Below are 19,901 nucleotides of genomic sequence, written 5' to 3'. Positions count from 1 at the left end.
GCTTCTACTACTGCTAGACATTTGGTGAACACTCAGTGTGCAGTAGTGACTCAGAATGGAAGAACTTTGAACTAATGGTGCTTTACAGCTAGAACAAATCTGAAGTATTTGTGATGAGATGGGTGGATTGGAATGTGGTAGTAAGAATCCTTTAAGTCTAATGCTGGCAAAGTCACCTCGCTGAAGCAGTGGGATCAATTCTTGAAGAATGACAATATGGAAGTGTTCTGATAAGAACAATAGTTACTTACCTGTAAACAGGTGGTTCTCCAGTATTGGTGTCTTTCATAGATTCACATGCCTGAATCATTCCCCGTCGTCGGAGTAGGAGTCCCACGGTATATAAAAAAGCAATAAAATGCCATAAAATATATAGCAAATATCAGAAATACCAAACCAGGAAGTAAGTAGCACCAGCTACAGCAGAAAAAACTTCCATACTCGTGACTATCCAAGTCATTATGTGTTAGTCCAAACTGCAGCCAATCAGGCGACAGCACCCACCAGAATGTTCTCCCCAGAGGCTCAGGCTCTCAGATTTTCGCGCACAGGAGTGAAGTCCCATGCTATCCGAGAGAGTCTCTGGGGGAAGGCGGGCGGGTTGCATGTGAATCTATGAAAGACACCAATACTGGAGAACCACCTGTTTACAGGTGAGTAACTATTGTTCTTCTCCAGTATTAGGGGTGTCTTTCATAGATTCACATGCCTGAATCAGAATAGTAAGCAGTACTCACATCATAACGCTCGTAGACGTCAGAATATCATATATGTATATAAATATATACAGCAGACATGCATAACAGTAATCATAAATTTCTGAGCAAACGTCTAAAGAGCATAAATGAGGAGGTGGAAACAGAGGCTCACCTTATTTGAAAAGATTGCGAAGCACTGCTCTTCCAACCGAAGCATCTGCATCGTCTGCTGAATCTAGACAGTAGTGTCTAGTAAAGGTGTGCCTGATAGACCACGTGGCAGCTCTGCAGATCTGTCGAAGTGGCACACCAGCAAAAAGGGCAGTGGAAGAGCTAACTGCCCTAGTTGAATGTGCTCTTGGCAATGCTTGTAAGGGTCTACCAGCCTGTTGATGACAAAGTCCAATCGTAGAGGAGACCCATCTAGCAATGGTCTGTTTTGAAACTGCACAACCCCGGCGTTGCCGCCCATATGCCACGAACAGTTGGTCTGTCTTGCGGATGGCAGAAGTTCTGGAGAGATAGAATTTAAGACATCTTCTAATGTCTAAAGAATGTAGCGCCCTTTCAGCCGCAGATTGTGGGTCTGGAAAGAATGTTTTTAGGACAACCGATTCATTCAGATGAAAGTCCAGAGGCACTTTAGGCATGTACGTTGGATTAGTTCTCAATACCACTGAGTCCGTGGTGAACTGAATGAAAGGTGCTTTAGATGTAAAAGCTTGAATATCGCTGACCCTCCTAGCCGATGTTAAGGCTAGTAACAACGATACTTTCCATGTCAGAAATTTTAGGTCCACCTTATGGATTGGTTCAAAAGGGTGACGCATTAGCTGAGATAGTACGATATTCAGATGCCATGCCGGAGGAGGTTTCCGGACCGGCGGAAACATGCGAAATAACCCCTTGAAAAATTGTTGTATGATCCTTACAGAGAATAAAGAGTTTGATCCATCTTGGCGAAACCTAGAGATGGCTGCTAAGAAGACTTTAAGCGTAGAATGTGCCAAACCTAATCTGGCCAGATGTAGAAAGAAAGGAAGGATTTGCATGAATGGGATGCAGATCATTAGATTGGCACCATGTACAGAAACGTTTCCATTTAAGTTGGTAAGTCTTGATTGTGGATGGAGCCCTGGCTTTCGCCAGCACCTCCTGGCAATCTTGTGGAATATTTAGGTGTGCAAACTCCATGTGCTGAGGAGCCAAGCTGACAATTTGAGCGAGTTCGGGTCCGGATGGTAAACCCTGCCCTGCTGGGTGGATAGAAGATTCGGAATGCGTGGAAGTTGGATAGGGTTGCATTCCGAGAGCAGGAGTAGTTCGGTGAACCAGTATTGCCTGGGCCATCGAGGAGCGATCAGGATCAACCGGCATGGCTGCTTCTTCATCTTCCTGATTACTTTCGGGATCAGAGGTATCGGTGGAAAGGCGTACGCGAATATTTGATTCCAATTCAGCGAAAGGGCATCCCCACACGAGTCCCTGTGGGGAACCCAACTTGCAAAGTATGGGCATTTCCGGTTCTGGTAGGTCGCAAACAAGTCCAAGTCCGGATGCCCCCACCTCTGAAAGATGCGACGTAGAGATGGTAGATGTAGTTCCCATTCGTGAGTGCAGCCCCCGGACCTGCTGAGAGAGTCCGCCAACACATTGGCGATTCCCGGAACATGGACCGCTGACAGATGGATATTGTGAGTCAGGGCCCAACTCCATATCTCTTGTGCTTGTTGCGACAACCGGGCTGATTTTGTGCCGCCCTGCTTGTTCAGAAAATGCATGCAGGTGGTGTTGTCTGTCCGTATTAAGACTGAGGCCCCTTGTAGAGTTGCTCGAAAGGACTTCAGGGCTAGAACTATGGCCTGTAACTCTAGCCTTTTTATGTGCCATCTCATTTGGACCTGGTTCCATTTCCCCGCTGACCGTCATGCCTTGGAGGTGTGCACCCCAGCCTGTCATTGATGCATCGGTCGTTACTATGAAACTGGGCACGTCCGCGAGGAAGGAGCAGCCCACTTGCAAGTTGGATCGGTGGGTCCACCATTGTATCGCTCGTCGAATTCGTGGGGTAATTTGAATGATATCCTCGAAGGATCCTGATATTTGGATCCACTGGCGACTGAGCTCTTCTTGTAAGGGCCTCATCCGAAGACGACAGTTGGGGGTGAGAAGAATGCAGGAAGAAAGCATCCCGAGGAAGGACTTGAACATGCGTACTGAAACGCACTTTTTTAGTAACAGTGCCGCAGCGAGTCGTTGGATCTTGTCCTGCCTGTCCTCGGAGATGAATACTTGGGCGAGGTTGGTGTCCAGTGTCGCTCCCAAGAAATTTTCGTGAGGTGAGACTTTTCTAAGTTTATTGAGAAGCCTAGGTTCTGCATCAGCGACAGAGTTCTTTGAATGTGATCTTGTGCCATGCCGAAAGAACTGGCCTTGATAAGGCAATCGTCCAGGTATGGATATATTTGAATCGATTGCAACCGAAGATGGGCCGCTACTGGAGCCAACATCTTCGTAAACACTCTGGGAGCTGACCGCAGTCCAAATGGAAGGAATTTGAACTGGAAGTCCCTGCCAGCCACTCTGAACCTCAGAAACTTCCGATGTCGTGGAAAGATCGGTATGTGGAAGTATGCATCCTGAAGGTCGAGTGTTGCCATAAACTCTCCCGCCGAAAGAAATTGGAGGATTTCCTGAAGTGCGAGCATCCTGAATGTAAGTTTCTTTAGGTATTTGTTTAAGGCTCGCAGGTCGAGGATGGGGCGCCATTCTCCCGACTTCTTGCGAATAAGGAAAAACCTCGAGTAGAAGCCTTTTCCTTTCTGATGAGGAGGTACCCTTTCGATTGCTCCTTTCCTGATCATTGTGTTGATCTGGGTGAATAGCTCCTTGAGGTGTACTGGAGGGGGTCCTTTTGGGGGGCAATTTGGGGGAGCTTTTACAAATTCCAAAATGTGACCTCTGGATACCACATCCAGGACCCATTTGTCTGTAGTAATTTTGGACCAATTTAAGTAATTTTGGGATATTTGTCCTCCAATTTGGTTCGGGTTGGCAAAAAGTGGTGGCAGGAAGCGTACCTCATTTCTTATTGTCTCTCCCTCGATAGTTAGATTTTCCTCGAGGTTGAGAGCAATTGCCTCTTCTCTGCCCATAAGTTTGCTGCCGATATGGCTGGAATCTTTGGTTTCCCTGGGCGGAAGAATAGGAGCGCTGTTGATTGTACCCTCCTCTATTAGAGAAATTCCCTCTTCCTTTTGCTCCACGAAAGGAAGACTTCCGGTATTGCAGAGTACCCAGCGAACGTGCCGTTTCGGTGTCTTTCTTGATGGCCTCCAGCGACTCATCAACATGCTTTCCAAATAAGAATTCTCCATCAAATGGCATGTCCATAATTCTGGATTGGACCTCCTGTCGGAAGGATGTTGCCTTCAGCCATCCTTGCCTCCTGAGAACAGCTGCACCCGCTAGCTGTCGAAATCCAGTGGCAGCAACGTCCACTGCAGCGTCAATCATTTCCGAGGAGACACACTCTCCTTCTTGAAGTATTTTCTTTGCTTCAGTTCGATCAGGCTCAGGCAGCTTGTCCATGTACGGCGAAATGTCCGACCACATCTGCCTGTCGTATCGTCCCAGAATGGCTAGGGAGTTTGCGGCTCTGATGGTCGTAGCTGCAATAGTAGAAACTTTCTTCCCGATAGAATCAAGGCGCCTCCCATCCTTGTCTGGAGGAACAGACACTTGAGACGTAGGATTAGAAGATCTCTTCTGCGCTGCCTGTGCTACCACAGAGTCTGCTTTAGCTTGTCCGATGAGGCATGCTGGAGAAGTATTTGGCGCCCTATACTTCTTATCTACTCTTGGGAGCACTGCTGGTAAAGAATTTGGCTTGGACATGATCTTCAGTCCTTCCTTCCAGATAAATTCTATAATTGGAATGGTCCAACTTTGTTTCTGTGGTGTAGTCTTGAAATCGTACAAGAAGCAATCCTCTTGCTTGGACTCCATTGTTATCATAAACCTTCTCGTTGCTCTATCCATGATCTTATGGAATGAGGCAATGTCCACAGGTGGCGACTCAGATGTAGTAGGTTCTGCCGGAGAGGGCGTGTTTGCATTATAATCCTCATACTCCGACGATTCTGACTCATTATCCAGTTCTCCTTCCTCTTGTTCTTCATGTTCGGAGGACTCTTCCTCCCGTGGCTGAGGAGCTGAACCTTCCGACGCAGGTAACGCTGGACGTCTCTCCTCCAACGGCACAGTAGTCAATGGTTGCGTCCGCTTAGAAAGCGGAGGCACTGTCTGAGGTCTTGGTGTAGATACTGTAGATTCACCAGACTCTGAAGGCGGGAAACGTCTGTAGTAGTCACTGAGCATGTACTGCAGATTGCGAAACAAATCGTCAGGCAACTGCCTATCCGGAGCAGGCCTGTCAGCATGTGAAGTGGGCTCAGTGTCCTCCATCTCCTCCTCTACATCCTCCTGTACCTTAATCCTGAGGTCAGATGGACTTCTAGCTGCCCCGAAATTCTCATCCTCATAGGACCCTTCCTCATCGGAATCCAAGAGTTTGTCTGGTACCACAAGCGTTGAGGAAATAGTTTCCGTAGTAACTCTCTTTTTCAAGAGCGTAGCCGTAGTTGCAGGTGATGGTAATGTAATCCCTGCTGTATGCGCTGACCAAACTTGTAAAGTGGTGCAGCTTGATAGAGGCGGCGTCGACGGGACATCTGTATGCAGTTGACTCTGTTTTTTCGTCGACGGTATCGTCGTCGACGGGGTCGACGACGGTAGCTTCGTCGACGGTGGCTTCGTCGTCGACGAGGATCTCTTCGTCGACAGGGTCGTCGACGGTAGCATCGTCGACGGGGTCGTCGTCGAGGTAGTCGACGGTGGCTTCGTGGACGTGGACTTCACAGTCGACGGAGATTTGATAGTCGACGGGAGGGCCGTCGACGCCGAGGGCTTCGTCGACGGTACCATTTTCATCGTCGACGGGGATCCAACCGTCGACATCATAGACGTCGACGAGAAACTAGTCGACGGTATCTTGGCCGTCGTCGACGGGACAATTGTCGACGACGAGATAGGCCTGATCTGGACATGAACCAGTGTAGGCGATGAAGCTGAAGACATGACAAGAGTAGGCTTTGGCGAGGAGAAAGTCATGGTGCAGGTAGTCGAAGTGGCCACATGAGAGGAAACAGTCCCTTTTTGACGTTGAAATTGTCAATGGTGGCACCTGAGGAGGCGTTGTTTTTGAAGATTTCTTGGGAACTGATTTTGTCCCAGACTTCTTTGAGGGCGTTGAATCCCCTTTAGTAGGTGGGAGAGTTGTACTCGAAGTACTAGGCCCAGGAGCATCCTGAGAGGATTTAGACTTCTTAACCACCTTAGCCCTTAGAGATGAAACTTCGGTTTCAGCCTTCCTCTTAGTAGAAAGAAATGAAGAGCCAGAGGCACAGCTTCCTACCTCAGACACAGGGTCATCCTTGTCCTTGAGTCTGTTGAGCCACAATAGCAGTCGTCCTTCTCTATCCTTGATGGTTTTAGGGGGGAAGGTCCGGCAGATCTTGCACTCCTTGACCTTATGGTCAGGATAAAGGCAATAGACATTTCTTGTGGAGATCTTCCTTGAAAAGTCTTGGCTTCCCACAAGAGTCACAGGCCCTGAACAGGGATTTAGAAGTAGACATTTGAAAAAACTTGAAGAAACAGTGATGTAGAAGAAAAAACTGAGCAGAGCTCAGGGAGACTCCCTTCACACGACGTGCGGTAGAAAATCTGAGAGCCTGAGCCTCTGGGGAGAACATTCTGGTGGGTGCTGTCGCCTGATTGGCTGCAGTTTGGACTAACACATAATGACTTGGATAGTCACGAGTATGGAAGTTTTTTCTGCTGTAGCTGGTGCTACTTACTTCCTGGTTTGGTATTTCTGATATTTGCTATATATTTTATGGCATTTTATTGCTTTTTTATATACCGTGGGACTCCTACTCCGACGACGGGGAATGATTCAGGCATGTGAATCTATGAAAGACACCCCTAATACTGGAGAACATGTAATGACTTAAGGGCCTGAGATCTAAGTTATGCACACTCCTGTACCTTGATGTTAAAGAGGGACGGGCTTCATGGCTCCTTTGAGGAAAAGAGCCTCCACTTCCTATTTGAGCAGGATTTGATGTTCTATGGAGAGACTGTCTGTAGGTGGAATGCTTGGAGGTGTCGTTATGAGCTCCAGACAATAACCATGTTGGATAATGTCAAACACCCATTGATCGGACGTTGTGGCTTTCCAGGCGGGGAAGAAATGTTGAAGTCGTCCCCCAACAGGTGTTAAGTGGCTGGGGGAAATAAGCAGAGTCTCACTTCTTGGAGGTGGAGGGAGCGGAGCATGTTGAGGCACCCCTACCTCTAACTTTTGAATTATTTCCTCTATATGTGCCCCTGTAAGATGCTCTTTATCAAAAGGCAGACTTAATAGTGTTTGTTGCACCTCTGGCTTGAAGCCACATATAGGTAGCCAAGCATGTCGACGCAATAATACACTTGTGTTGACTCCACTGGCTGCTGCATCCGTTGAGCCTAGGGCACATTTAAAGGAATTATTAGAGATTAACTTTCCCTCATTTACAATCTCATGTCCAATTTTTTTTATACTCCTCAGGGAAATGTTGGAGGAGTTTTTTCCATTTCATCCCAATGTGCCCCGTTGTATCTTGCTAAAAAGGCTCAAGTTTTAGTGATTCGCAAATGACTGGATGGTTGTGCTGGCACCTGCTTCCCAAAAGCATCAATAAGTTGGGATTCCTTACCACGTGGAGAAGCATCTGCTGAGGATCAAGAATTGGCTCTTTTACACGCATTAGATACAACTAACGAGTCTGGGGAGAACTGACCTTTGATGTAAATAGGGTCTGAGGGTGCAGGCTTAAATTTCTTGTTGATCCTGAGAATAATTATAAATGCACGCACTGGGTCTTTGAAAAGGTCATCAGCGTGTTTAAGCATAACTTTAAGCATAGCAGGTATTGACATGCTCTATGCATATTGAACAAAGTTTCAACAAGCATTTGCAATGCAATAGGTCTCGCATTATTTAAGTTTGAGCTATTATTATTGTAAATGGCAATGTTTTTTGCTTTATGCTATAGTTTTCTTATGTACATAAAAAGCTACATATAAAGTATTTGTTGTTAAAATTATTTATGCAGTATTTAAATTTGTTTGCATAAAAGATTACAAGAATATCTTAGCAAAAAAGTTAAACTTTTTAATGGTAATTGACTAAATGTCCATTTGTACATTTTAATTTCAAATAGGTAAGTGTAAACATCACAAATATATTGTGCAAACAGTGCAAAATATTTTAGCCCTAAATATTTTTGTTTTACGAGGTAGTTTGTAAGAAAATGATTGTAAAAGGCAAACACTGTAATTAAAATGTAACATATAACAGTACAGTTATGGCTAGTAAACATACATTAGTAGTATAGTATAATTGTAAACAAGATGTAAATAAGACTACAGAAATTAGCATGAATTATCACTTTAACATCAACTTTACAAACATTTTGAAAACACGATCACAGCTGGTAATCATGCATTGGCTTGTTATTACAAGCATTTCATTTTAATAAATATTTCTGATTCCCAAAAACAAATATGACAGTCTCTCAAAATAATGGCTTTTCAGTTTTAGTTGTATTTTTGATCTCCATGTCATCAAGTACTCATGAATATTACTGCCCCATGGACAGAGTCTGGCTTTACATGTCTACATATCAACATCCAATTCCATGAACACCCATCGCATGCCAGGGATGACCATCACCGCTGGTGAAGAGAAGCACAATTGGGTCAAGAATGCCCACAATACGTTGTGGTCCCATTATACCAGGGATGGGCTCAATAATGCCAAAGATGCCAACATCATGCCAAGCATTGCTAGACTAAAAGTGGGAATAATTCTAACAGGGACACCACCAATAAATTAAGAAGGAACACCATTACGCTAAGGCAAGCATTACCGCCTTCGGGTAAAGTCCGCGCTATATAAAAATGCATAAATACATGAATAAAGAAATACCGCCTTCGGGTAAAGTCCGCGCTATATAAAAATGCATAAATACATAAAAAAATAAATACCGCCTTCGGGTAAAGTCTGCGCTATATAAAAATGCATAATTAAATAAATAAATACATACCGCAAAACATCCTCGTTACTCTGCCGGCCTGCGACCAGGAAGTCAGGCAGGCCGGCGCGACACCCGGAAACAGGAAGTAGGAGGGCGGGAGCCTACCCCGCCTCCCACGGAAGAGCCGCGATTGGAGCCGTGTTGGGAGCAGGGAGCACCGGAGCAGGCAGGAGCCTACCCTGCGCCCCGGTGCCGAAGGAGGGAAGAAGAGTCCTGCTGCCGGGCCTTGCAGCTGAGGAGAGGAAGCCGGTGAGTGCGTTGCTGAGCGGCGGGCGGGCGGGCGGAGGGAGAGGAGCATGTAGGCGCGGGGGGGAGGCGGCCTGTGTATGTGTGTGTATGTGTGTGCGTGTGTGTATGTGTCTTGGAGTGCGTGTGTGTGACTGTGAGGGAGGGGGTGTGTGTGTGAGCGAGTGTCTGTCTGCGACGTGTGTGTGTGTGTGTCTGTGTGTGTGCATGCATGCATGCGCGGTAGGCTGGGAGGGCGGCGCATGCGCAGTAGCCTGGGAGGGCGGCGCAGGACGGAACGTGCGCGTTCGCGCAGCCAAATCCGACTGCTAAAAATCGTGCCAGTTTTGTGTCCCTCATTCCCCGGCATCAGACAGCTATAGAGTCTCTGTCCCTGTTCCAGGGCGAGACCTAAAAAGGAATCATCCTCAATAAGCTCTTTCTGCAGGGGAACCTGGTAATATGCTGCTGCAGTAGTGATGAGTTACTGAAAAGATTTAGCATCATCATGGTGATGGTCTGGCTAGGTAGAGATCTAAGTCAGCATCACCGGGTGGGAGGGGGTGGTCTGTAGGATGGGGGGGGGGGAAACTAATCAACATATTTATCCCAAGGATCAGTGGGCTGTGGCTATGAATCAATTCTTACCCCGATCATCTGTGGGAGACCGGAGACCCATGTGGTGTGAAGTCTTCTGGTTCACTCTATGAATGGCGTGGTGAAGGTGGTGGCAGTGAAGACGATGCAGGAGATGGATGAGGTGGCGGAGAAGAAGGAAGAGGAGCATGATGCAAACGGCTGGTTGCAATGTCTTTCTTCTTTTTAGTAGGCACTGGTACACCTAGGGCCTCCATAAAGGAAAACTGGTGCTTAGGTGACTTGGGAGTGCACAGGCTCAGCTAATATATGAGCAGTGCGAGAATGTGAATTTAGCTTTTCTGCTTTGGATCGAGCCGCTCCAGCATGATTTGGAGCCAACTAGAGGCAACTTAAATGTGGAAGCCGAAGGTTTTGGTACCAAAGCGATTTTCTTGTTCAGATCCGAGGTAATCACAGCCAATAGGGGTGAAAGTGCGATGCTCAGACCGGAAGAGATAGGTGATCGGCTTGGTGCAGGAGCGCGCTGTTTCAGCTTGTGTTTCGGTGCAAAGCCAGAGGGTGGGGTGTCCATAGCAGATGGTCAGTGACTACTGTGGCCTGCTGGTAGTGGTGGCCTGGTAGCCGAAAAGTCAGTCGAAACAGAATATTTTTGGGGAGGTGGAACAGGGGTACTCACTGTACGCTGGCCCAAAGGAAGATTATGCAACTGGAGACCAGTGTCTAGGTCAGAGACTTAGCACAATCAGGAGTCATGTATGGAAAAGGCCTCTTCATCAGCTGGAGAGGCCTCATGAAGCTATTCCTGTTCGACATCTTGACCCAAGATGTCTAGTGTCTCTTCGACCTCTCTGCACATGCATCTCTCTGCAACACACCAGACGGCCCCGTAATGTCTTTTTCAATCGAAAGGATTGACACACTTCACAATCCGCTCCCTGACGGTCCGGAGACAGACATAAGTTGCAAAACCTAATGGAGGTCGATTCTTGGGTACTTCATTTGGCAGTTGGGGCGGAAGCAAAATGGAGTTTGTTCAATGAGCAGGGCATACTCTGTCAAAGCTGTTTGAAATAAAGATTCGGGCCAAACAGGCAAGGTCCAAAGGCCGCGATGGGAGCACGTTGAATCAACGGGTGAAAGTGCTCGATTTTGAAGACGCAATAATGGAAAATGCAACCAGAACAATATAGACGAGAGTGGAAATGAACAGTGAACCCAAAGGAACCGGAAACAACTTGAAATGGAGCGCCACAAACCAAGTCCGGACCAGACAGGGGAAAGAAAACAATCTAGCAATGGAGTCAATGCCCATGTGCATTATCACCAAAAGGAAGAGTCATCGTCTTAGAAGAAAAACAACTTCCACACATCCGGACCTAACACTAGATGGCGAAAGTATGCATAGTATGTATATCTACAGCCCCACACGCCTCGAACAATATATATATCTACTGTTATTAGTCTTACAGGGGAACGAAGACCGAACAACCCTTCAGGTAATGTAACTACATGATTTACATATGATATTAATAAAGTGCTGCGCACAACTTGTGACACTCAGTTCTTTCAACTATCAACCTTCAAATAAAGAGCAATATACATATTTAGTAGACTTGAAACAAAAAAAGGCCAGAAAAGGTCAGTGACTCAACAATGAAAGCACCAAAAGAAAAATACTACTAAGCAGATTCTAAAATACAAGTGAGGAAAAAAAGGGACATGAATGATAACGTGAGAGCCAAACTTAACATTCTACTCTACAAGATTCAAAAAGAACAAGAACCAAACTATAAAAGTAAAAATAAAACCACTGGTTTATCATGAAAAGATATACTTCATACTAATATTACAGCACTTAGTCTACTGAGGTTATATTGGTGCGCATGAAGAAAAACCCATCATGTATATTGATTCATATTTGTTTTAGCTATGAATCTAGAAGGTTTTACTCTGCAATTCCACAGCATTTAATAATCCACAACTTACTCAGGAGTTGTAGATTCCCATCGTGAGTAACCAGAGCCCCCATGAAGGGCCAACATTAATTAGGGGATGCAATTTTGAAGGGTTCCTTTGTAATTGCAAAAAAGTCAATAAGAATCATGTTTTAGTTACCTAATAAACCTCCGTAGGACGACGTCTGCTTAGGCGGTACTCCGAAAAATAGCTGTCCTATCCTGTCGAGGTACTGCAAAATAAAAGGCAACTTGAGAACTCAGCACATGAATATAACGAATGGAGGGTCCTCAAATGTGATTAACCGGGTTACTAGACCATCAAAGAGGGTCGCTGTTTTGTAAAAAGTCAGAGATACAAGATACAATGGGATATAGGTAGGACTGCAAAGTGTGAACTGGTAGATGGTCACATATTTTACTTTGGTGCATTTGCAAATTTAAACTCTTCATGAAGTTTAATCATTTCTACCACACCCTAATTATTCATCTGGAAAGAGGTGGCAATTGTTGAAAATTACCAGGGGCAAGGTGAATTAGCATACTGTCCTGCATAAAGATTTAAAGCGAGAATATAATCTCAGCTAACCAATCACTGCATAAACACTGGCCTTAAAGTATACAGGAGAGGGAGAGGCACTCTTCTCTCAATCTGTTAAACTGGCTCTGGCAGAACAATGTAAGGAAAACAATTCATTTTAGCTCTCTGATCAGACTGCTGAGCCCTTACTATATTTCTTCTTCTGTAGTTCTAAAATAAGAAAACAGATCAGTGAAAAGAGTATTTAATATCCCAAATTCAACAACATGAAGGACTTTGCTCTAAAAGCCCACAAAACAGACCAATCAAAATCTAAACGTGCTAAGCATATTCGTGTTTTGAAATATTGTTTAGGGTGTTCACCATAAAAAAACGGACTAAAAACAAAGCACTGAAAACTCATTCAATGGCTAGAGGCAAAATCACAATAGATATTAATAAACGCAAACTCAGCAAAGGTGGTTTCTATAATTGTATTAAAAAAAAACATAAAACCAGTCCTGTCTGTGCCATGTCTCCACCTCCGCAGACATTTAATCACCTGAGAAGTTAATGTAACCATAGCAAACAGGTAGCCTCAATGGCCACCCAGCTGTACTATTCAGGGTATTACAATACCAACCCTTGCAAGGTCAAGTCTGATCTCGACAAAAGGCACCCAGGGACCCAGAAATTGTAGCAGGGCAAGAGCAAAATAAATCAATTCTTTACATAGACAACAAAGCTAAAATGTGCATGGTCATCTCTCTCCTGCTTGTGGCTGCCCCGAGGTGAGGCAGATTTATGTACCTCACTAGAAACGGAGTGGCAGGGATAAGAGAGTGGTTGCTTCTGCAGCACAATGCACATAGTATGTGCACGGACTAGCCAGAGTAAATGGACAGGGCAAAAAAGCAAGGTTAAATCTTTTTTATCCGAAAGTAGCAGGCAAGGTCGGACTGAGCCACAGGGCAAGGTTTTAGTTTTTCGGGGTGTTTGTTGGCCTGGGCTATGGTCAGGTAGACGGGGGTTTTACAGATGCTACAAAAGACATTGCCTGCAGCAAGCACAAATGCATGCAGTCTCCCATAACATGAAAGACTTCTACAGCATGTCTTGCCTGTTTCAGAACTGCACCGATTTGCAAGTGTGACAACTTGTTTAGCTATCTGATTTGCTAAGTGGGGCCACTTTTATTTAGTGCCCTGTCAACAGGTCCAACTGTATCAGGATGTCTACACTTCTTCATATAAAACATTGAGGACAATCATCGGAGGTCCACAACGGACTAGTCCAAATACAGTTTTGGGGGACCTACCCATAATCTCTTCTCAAATGCGAAAAAGCTAGCGGTTACAAAGTTTTAAAAAATCCATCCAGTCACCCCTATGAGCTTGAGGCCAAGGTCAAACTAAGGCCCTCCTGGTCAACATCCAACGATCTGCCACCACATAATCAAGTTAAATAAAGGCCACCTGGCAGAAAAGTATTACATATGAACTTGGAATTTGACGCAACTGTGTTGTAAAACTCTTTACTTTTAAAAACAAGAAAGTTTTACCCCCCCAAAAAAACATGTGAAAAGAAAAAAAACACAAATCAAGAATGAGCCTGTGGGTTTGACTCAACTGAATAAGTTGCCAAAGCAAGCATCTATAAGCCAACTTAAAGCTCTTCCAATTCTACTCACCTCATTATACATTGGGTCTCTCTTTAGGGATGGTTGATACTGCTCACACAAGACAGTAAATACTGTTAATTTCCCACTGAAATGAACAATTAAGAATAAAGTATAAGCACAGTTTTACAGAGTTGAAAAACACAATTTCGTTCAAAAATCAGGAAATAAATCATACCCTTCTACTGCCAGTAACAGGAACCAAATGAAATTTAATAACGGTTGTACAAACGGAGGTCCCGTTTCTATCGAAGGATGCCTCTGCGTATATGTTGTAAAAACCACAGAGGCACTAGTTTTGTTTTTTAAACACAGGAATCTGTAAGAAAAAAAAATAAAGAATAAACCACAAGATCAAATTGGTGTTCTAACTCCAAAAACTTATTTCGGATCATAAATGCACAAATAATGCTACTGAGTGCCTAAATCACAAAGATAAAAACACTTAATTTGAAGAGAGTTGGAACACAGAACCAAAATTGAAAAGTTGCCTTACATTCTCAAGCTTTATTTAAGTCTCAAACCTTGCAAAAATATTAGTAGTAGTAGTACTGGAAGCTTTATGGACTACACAGAGCAGGTCTCCTCCATCATTTTAGGGGCTTCAGATGGTCCCAGGCTCTATGCAATCTGAGCTACATCATATGGCACTGTTCGTCCTTTCAGAATTACTGGATACAGATCTGGACAGAGGTATCCATGACCAGTGGCCTGAATATCCTGCCCCTAGCTCAACTGTCCCTCTTAAACAAAATGTTTGAAATAGTAGGTCTGACTATGTGTAGCCAAAAATGGATGCCTACTGCCACGGCAGCTACCAAATTATGCCTTCTCCACTACTGGAGGCAATCAACTGCCCCCACCCTAGACTAATAGCTCATCGAGCTCCCCAGAACAGCATACCATGATCGACTCGTACTTATAGAATAAGTGACCAAATGGAAAATTTCAAATCAGATTTACACTTCCTAATGGATGGTCTTGATCCTTCCTAGGAGCTCGATTTTTTTTCCATACAAAGAAGCACCATGAATGAACACATGTCCTAGCCCAAAGGGCCCATGTCTTTTTCAGAGTTAAGTCTTGCGCCTGTGCTGAGAAAAGCAGATCAATTATCATTTGTTGTGATATTTAGTCTCCGACTCCTAAGACAAAAAGGAAGGAGGCTCTCCTTAGACAGAGAGCAGTGCAACATCTTTGGTCAGTTGGACATACTAAAATGTCCACGTGACTGGAATAAGACAATCTGCCACTCTAAAAAGGTCTACAGCCCAAGGGATGCTTTATAATTACTTACTCGTCCCAGAGCGACCTGGAACATCTCCATGAGAGAACGTGTCCAGGGCCCAATGGGCAGCACAGTGATTTTTTTTTACTACGGAGGTCCACTTTCTCATGGTCCTTTCCCAGATGCCCGGAAAATGCTGTGCCAGGGGACACCAAACTGTTCTTTCTAGCTGAAATCATGAGTGAATATGTAGGATGCTTGTCTTTAGCGGAAAAGGATAACCAGGAACAACCATTATTTCCTCTTCCTTTCTTTGTGGGCAAAACAGGTGGAAGTGGTGTCAAACATTTGCATTGCTGGCTCCATGCAACCCAACATTAAAGCATGTTATTCTTCAGCGTTGTTGCCGGATTCCGCATCTTAATCAATCAAGCCTGCTTTGAGGGAACTTGCATAAAAATGTGTTTCAGCATCTGCAAATCCTTACACAGTAACATCTGCAAAGTTGGAGTAGATTTTGATAGTCCTCCTTACAAGAAAACAAAAGCTGAAGATTAACCTGATTAGAGCCTGAAATATAGTTATGTCTTGCATCTAGGAAATGAAGACAGAGCACCCGTAACTGGCCATACTCGGAGCAGACACGGACAGTGCACAAGATTGCAATATAAAATGTGCGGTCCCTAAAACGTGCTCCTGCACGGAGTATACCGCAGTATTGAAAGGCAGACTAGCAGAATGAAACTGCTGCTCTAAGAATGCCCATCAGCACAGGATACTCCCGTAGCCAGATTCATCTGCCCACTGGGAGAGGGGGCGGGCGGGGAATAGTGGAGAAGTAACCTTTGAAACTCTGATTTCGGTGCTTCCCTACCTCAAAAAGTGCCCTTGGGCATTAGAATGGTACTGACTGTGCCACTTCATGTATGGTACCCCACCAAAAAATCTTTTGTGCAGCTTGTTCTGTAATATGGAATGCGTGAGCAAACATCCACATCCCCCTTACCAGGTATCTTTCAAATTTCATTTTCCAGAGCACAATGTATTTTGAGAGATTTTTAAATAAAAATGGTTGGGCACCTACTGTAAAACGGCTTGAACCACAAACATGTCCACCTCGCTTCGATATCCGCGATTGGCTGAATATTCTACAAGCATGTTCGCACAGCCTTCGCCATCTGATGAGTGCAAGAAGTGATATCGAGATTCGCAATAGTTTTGCTCTGAAAGAGAAATGTGCAAAGATTCATGAAATTAAAATAATCCTGCTGCTGCGGGATCAAAAACATTCACTCAAGAAAATGTGAAATATAAGATGGAAATGCAAGTACACATTCAATAAGAAATGGAACATGAACTACTCCAACCTGACCTTAAAAGATAAAGCAAAAAAATAGACCATGTTCACTGCATGACAGCCTCGGTCCCAACAATTTGTTTAAAAACGGAAAGCATGAAAAACTAGAGAAACAAAGAAGACAGTCTGCGGTCTGAAAAGTGCATGTTTAAGAACAGCCAAGAAAAGTTACCTTTACATTAATACTTTTAGACAATATGTTCCCTATCCATTATCAGCTCAGGGTAAAAAGTGGTGGCAACAAAACGGTATATTAAATACAGAATAGGACGGCTTACAACTGGGCATTGCCGCCTTTCTAGTCACTCTTAATCTCCAACCTATGTATTTCTCTGCACGTTTCAAGTACTAAACGCCTGCCAGTGCAATTCAAATGCTTATGTGCATGGAGTGACGTCAATGGTAAACAGAAGAGTTAAAATGAACTAAGCCCAGGAAACTATGCATAACTAACCTGAAAAACAGACAGCAGCTTCCCTTAACTATTTTATACCGGGACCCAAATGACATGCTGCACAGTGTTATAGGCAAGAGGAGACTGTGTACCACCAACCAGTGTTCATGTTCAATTTTTAACTGGGAGATTACGCTTGCTTTTAAATCGCTCTCTCAGTTGGGATGCTTTCTAAAATGCAACACCCACCCACCAGAGGGACTGGAACAGAAAGAGTACTGCTCTAACCTGCCATCATCACAAGGAGGTGTCCAGCACCCACATGGTAAATTTCAGTCTTTGAGAGAAGTTTAGATTCAGCTAAGCCTTTAAGTCTCCAGTGGGTCTTCCACCCCCTGGAGTCTTGAAGAGGCTTCACAAGCTGTGGTGGCAAGGGATGAATCATCCTAACAGGGTTCAGGTCGACCCACGCAGCTGAGGGAACTCTCTGGATAAATTGGGAGAGGACTTGTCACAACTGATCCAAGGCCATTCCAGTGCTCATGAAAAACTGCAAAGTCCCAGCAGGCATCTCGGAAACCAACTCTGAAAAAGGTAACATGTGAATGGCTTTACATTAGGGAAAACTAAAGTGAAAGGATGTGGCAGTAAAGGTAGTGAAATCACATGGGCGGCAGGGATAGTCAAGGAAAGTATTAAGCAGGGGAGGAATACCGCGTACTCTCCTGTCCTTTCCCGCATTGAATAGCTAGTACAGGAAAGACTCATGAGCAGGGAGGTGATACAGGTGGAAAGAAAAGATTTGAAACTGAAATGTGTAACCAGCAACTGTATGAACGAACATCTGCCGTAATGGCTTTGGCACTATCAAAAACACAACGTAAAGAGGTGCATGCCGCACATACCTACTCCATACATTCAATTCAGACCTAAAGTTTGTTTATAAAGAAAATTAAAACGGTCCTTTGAATCAAATCAATCCAAAATTACGACAGGCGCACATAAACCTGCATGCAAAGCAGCAGCAAAGAAACTATGTGTTAGTAGCCCAATGAAAAGCGAGAAAAAAAGATCCAAACCACAACGTTTTTTTTGTTTGTTTTTTAATAAGTAAGACATTAACAAGCCCCAATTAGGAATCTTGTAGCCATGATGAAATAAAATGTATGCGAGCAAACACCAGGAATAAATGGTATCTGAACCTGAAAATATCAAATTATTGACCACGTCAAAAAAAGAAAATAATCCTTACTGTATACAAATCATACAGTTCAAATTAAGAAATACTCACATACTATAGCACTAATAATCTTTGACATTACGTAGGTTTGCTTATTTTACACTACATTCATGAATTGCATGACTCCATCTAAAGTGTTAGGAACAACATATTTGCTGTGCATGGCAAGTCAGCAAAGAATAGGGAAAGGGAACACTACCTGCACCTTTTGATCTCACTGCAAGCAGTGCTGACGTGTGGTTTCTGGGGTTCCTAGGCTTTTTAGGGGCTGGGACGGTGTTCAAAGGCTGCCGACTACACCAGCAACCGTAATCTATGCAAAGCACCAAACTAAATTTTCAAGGTCTTATCCAAGTGTGATCTCTCTAGTGTTATTATGCTGAAGCAAGTGAACAAGAAATGTAGCCTAGTTGGCCTTAAGTCAACCATGTTATCGGTACCACTGGGTGGGGTGGGGGGGGTTCTAATATGATTTATTGGCGATGGTGCCGGACACCTAGAGATGGAAAATATCTGATAGCAAGTCAAAACTCTGCCTTTTGTGTGTTACCACTCCACTTCCAAGATTCCTTGATGTAAATGTTTTCATAATTTTTATTACTGTGATTTTTTATTAAAAATGACAATTAAAGTAAATGTGAATATATAAATTGATAATTATAATAGTAATTATGATTATATTAAGTACACCAAGTAAAATGTAGAATGTTTTATTTAAGTTCTTTTTCCAGAGCTGGTGGTAAATGACCATGTAGTATCATGAAGAAGACTGAAACAAGCCCATCCCGTCCCTCTGATCTCCCTTTTATAGTTTATTTATTTATTTATGGTCAAATGTCTAACATGAAGTTACGCTGACAAGCCCGCATCATGGAACAATTTGTTAGAGGCAGCTCAAGTAAGGAATCACATTCCACAGGTAGACACTGCGAGAAATGTGGCAAGCAACATAGTTCTCCAAGTATTTTAACACAGAAGCTAGTTTACTATGAAAAGAATTATTCCAGACTATTAATCAAAAAGCTCAAGCAAGTGTCGGTGATGATGCACGAGTACACGCTTAAACAGTAGAACATCATTAAAGTCAAACGTGTATGCTAAAGAAAGTATATTTTGTGGAAAGAAAATGCTAAAAGTGAACATCAACGTGTGAGAAAACAATCAAGGCCACGGAGCTTAGAGCTGGCAAAAGGCTTCTACAGTGTGAAACCATTGATTGCGATACAAAGATGTTTGTAGTCGGGACACAAGGGTTAAAGCAAAATAGGAAGATCATGCATCTAGTGTTCAACCTGTGATCACTACAGAAATAGGAGCGATGAAGCATATGAGGAACATTTTCAATACTTTAGAACTGTGATAATTCCTAACAAAGAGGTTATACGTGTGACTACTCTCACTGAAGTGCTTCAAACCCTCATGATACGCAGAGGAATACAAGGAGTAGACGAATCAACCAAGACGCATATTAGAAGAGAATTGTCTCATAGTTCGGTGCCAGCCTCCACATATTCCCAGACAACCAAGGAAAATAACTGGCCTAACCAGATAGTGCCATGCTCCAGGACGTTGTAAGGGAAAAACAGAGTTTGAAAAGAGAATTAATTACCAGTTATAAAAGGTTATGGCAACAGACATGAACAAGATCATTGATCAAACCTCATCGCACATAAGAAAAATTATTAAAACAAACTGGACATCAACACCATGGCCATATCATCCATCAGACGTCGATAAAGATTAATTTACAGCGTCTGATTACCTTAAAAGGTACATATTATGATTTCTGACTGGAGATCCAG

At 43.8% G+C, this 19,901-nt stretch overlaps 1 protein-coding gene across 2 annotated transcripts in view; it reads right to left on the bottom strand.

Moving 5' to 3' along the window:
* GET4 (guided entry of tail-anchored proteins factor 4) overlaps positions 1–19,901 on the bottom strand; it is a 161,269-nt gene that overhangs the window by 10,528 nt on the left and 130,840 nt on the right. The window contains exons 5-8 of one of the 2 annotated variants that reach the window (XM_078664921.1): positions 16,193–16,331; positions 14,059–14,199; positions 13,893–13,968; positions 11,843–11,915 (exon numbers count right to left, since the gene is read on the bottom strand). In XM_078664921.1, coding sequence (XP_078521047.1) covers positions 11,843–11,915; positions 13,893–13,968; positions 14,059–14,199; positions 16,193–16,331 — 429 coding nt within the window. The remainder of the gene's footprint in view (positions 1–11,842; positions 11,916–13,892; positions 13,969–14,058; positions 14,200–16,192; positions 16,332–19,901) is intronic. The other variant, XM_078664922.1, reaches the window with a different exon arrangement.

Source organism: Lissotriton helveticus, chromosome 10, assembly GCF_964261635.1.
Source record: "Lissotriton helveticus chromosome 10, aLisHel1.1, whole genome shotgun sequence".
Taxonomy (NCBI): Eukaryota; Metazoa; Chordata; class Amphibia; order Caudata; family Salamandridae; genus Lissotriton; species Lissotriton helveticus.
The sequence above is the reverse complement of the archived record's forward strand: the minus strand, read 5'-3'. Positions and strand labels throughout refer to the sequence as shown.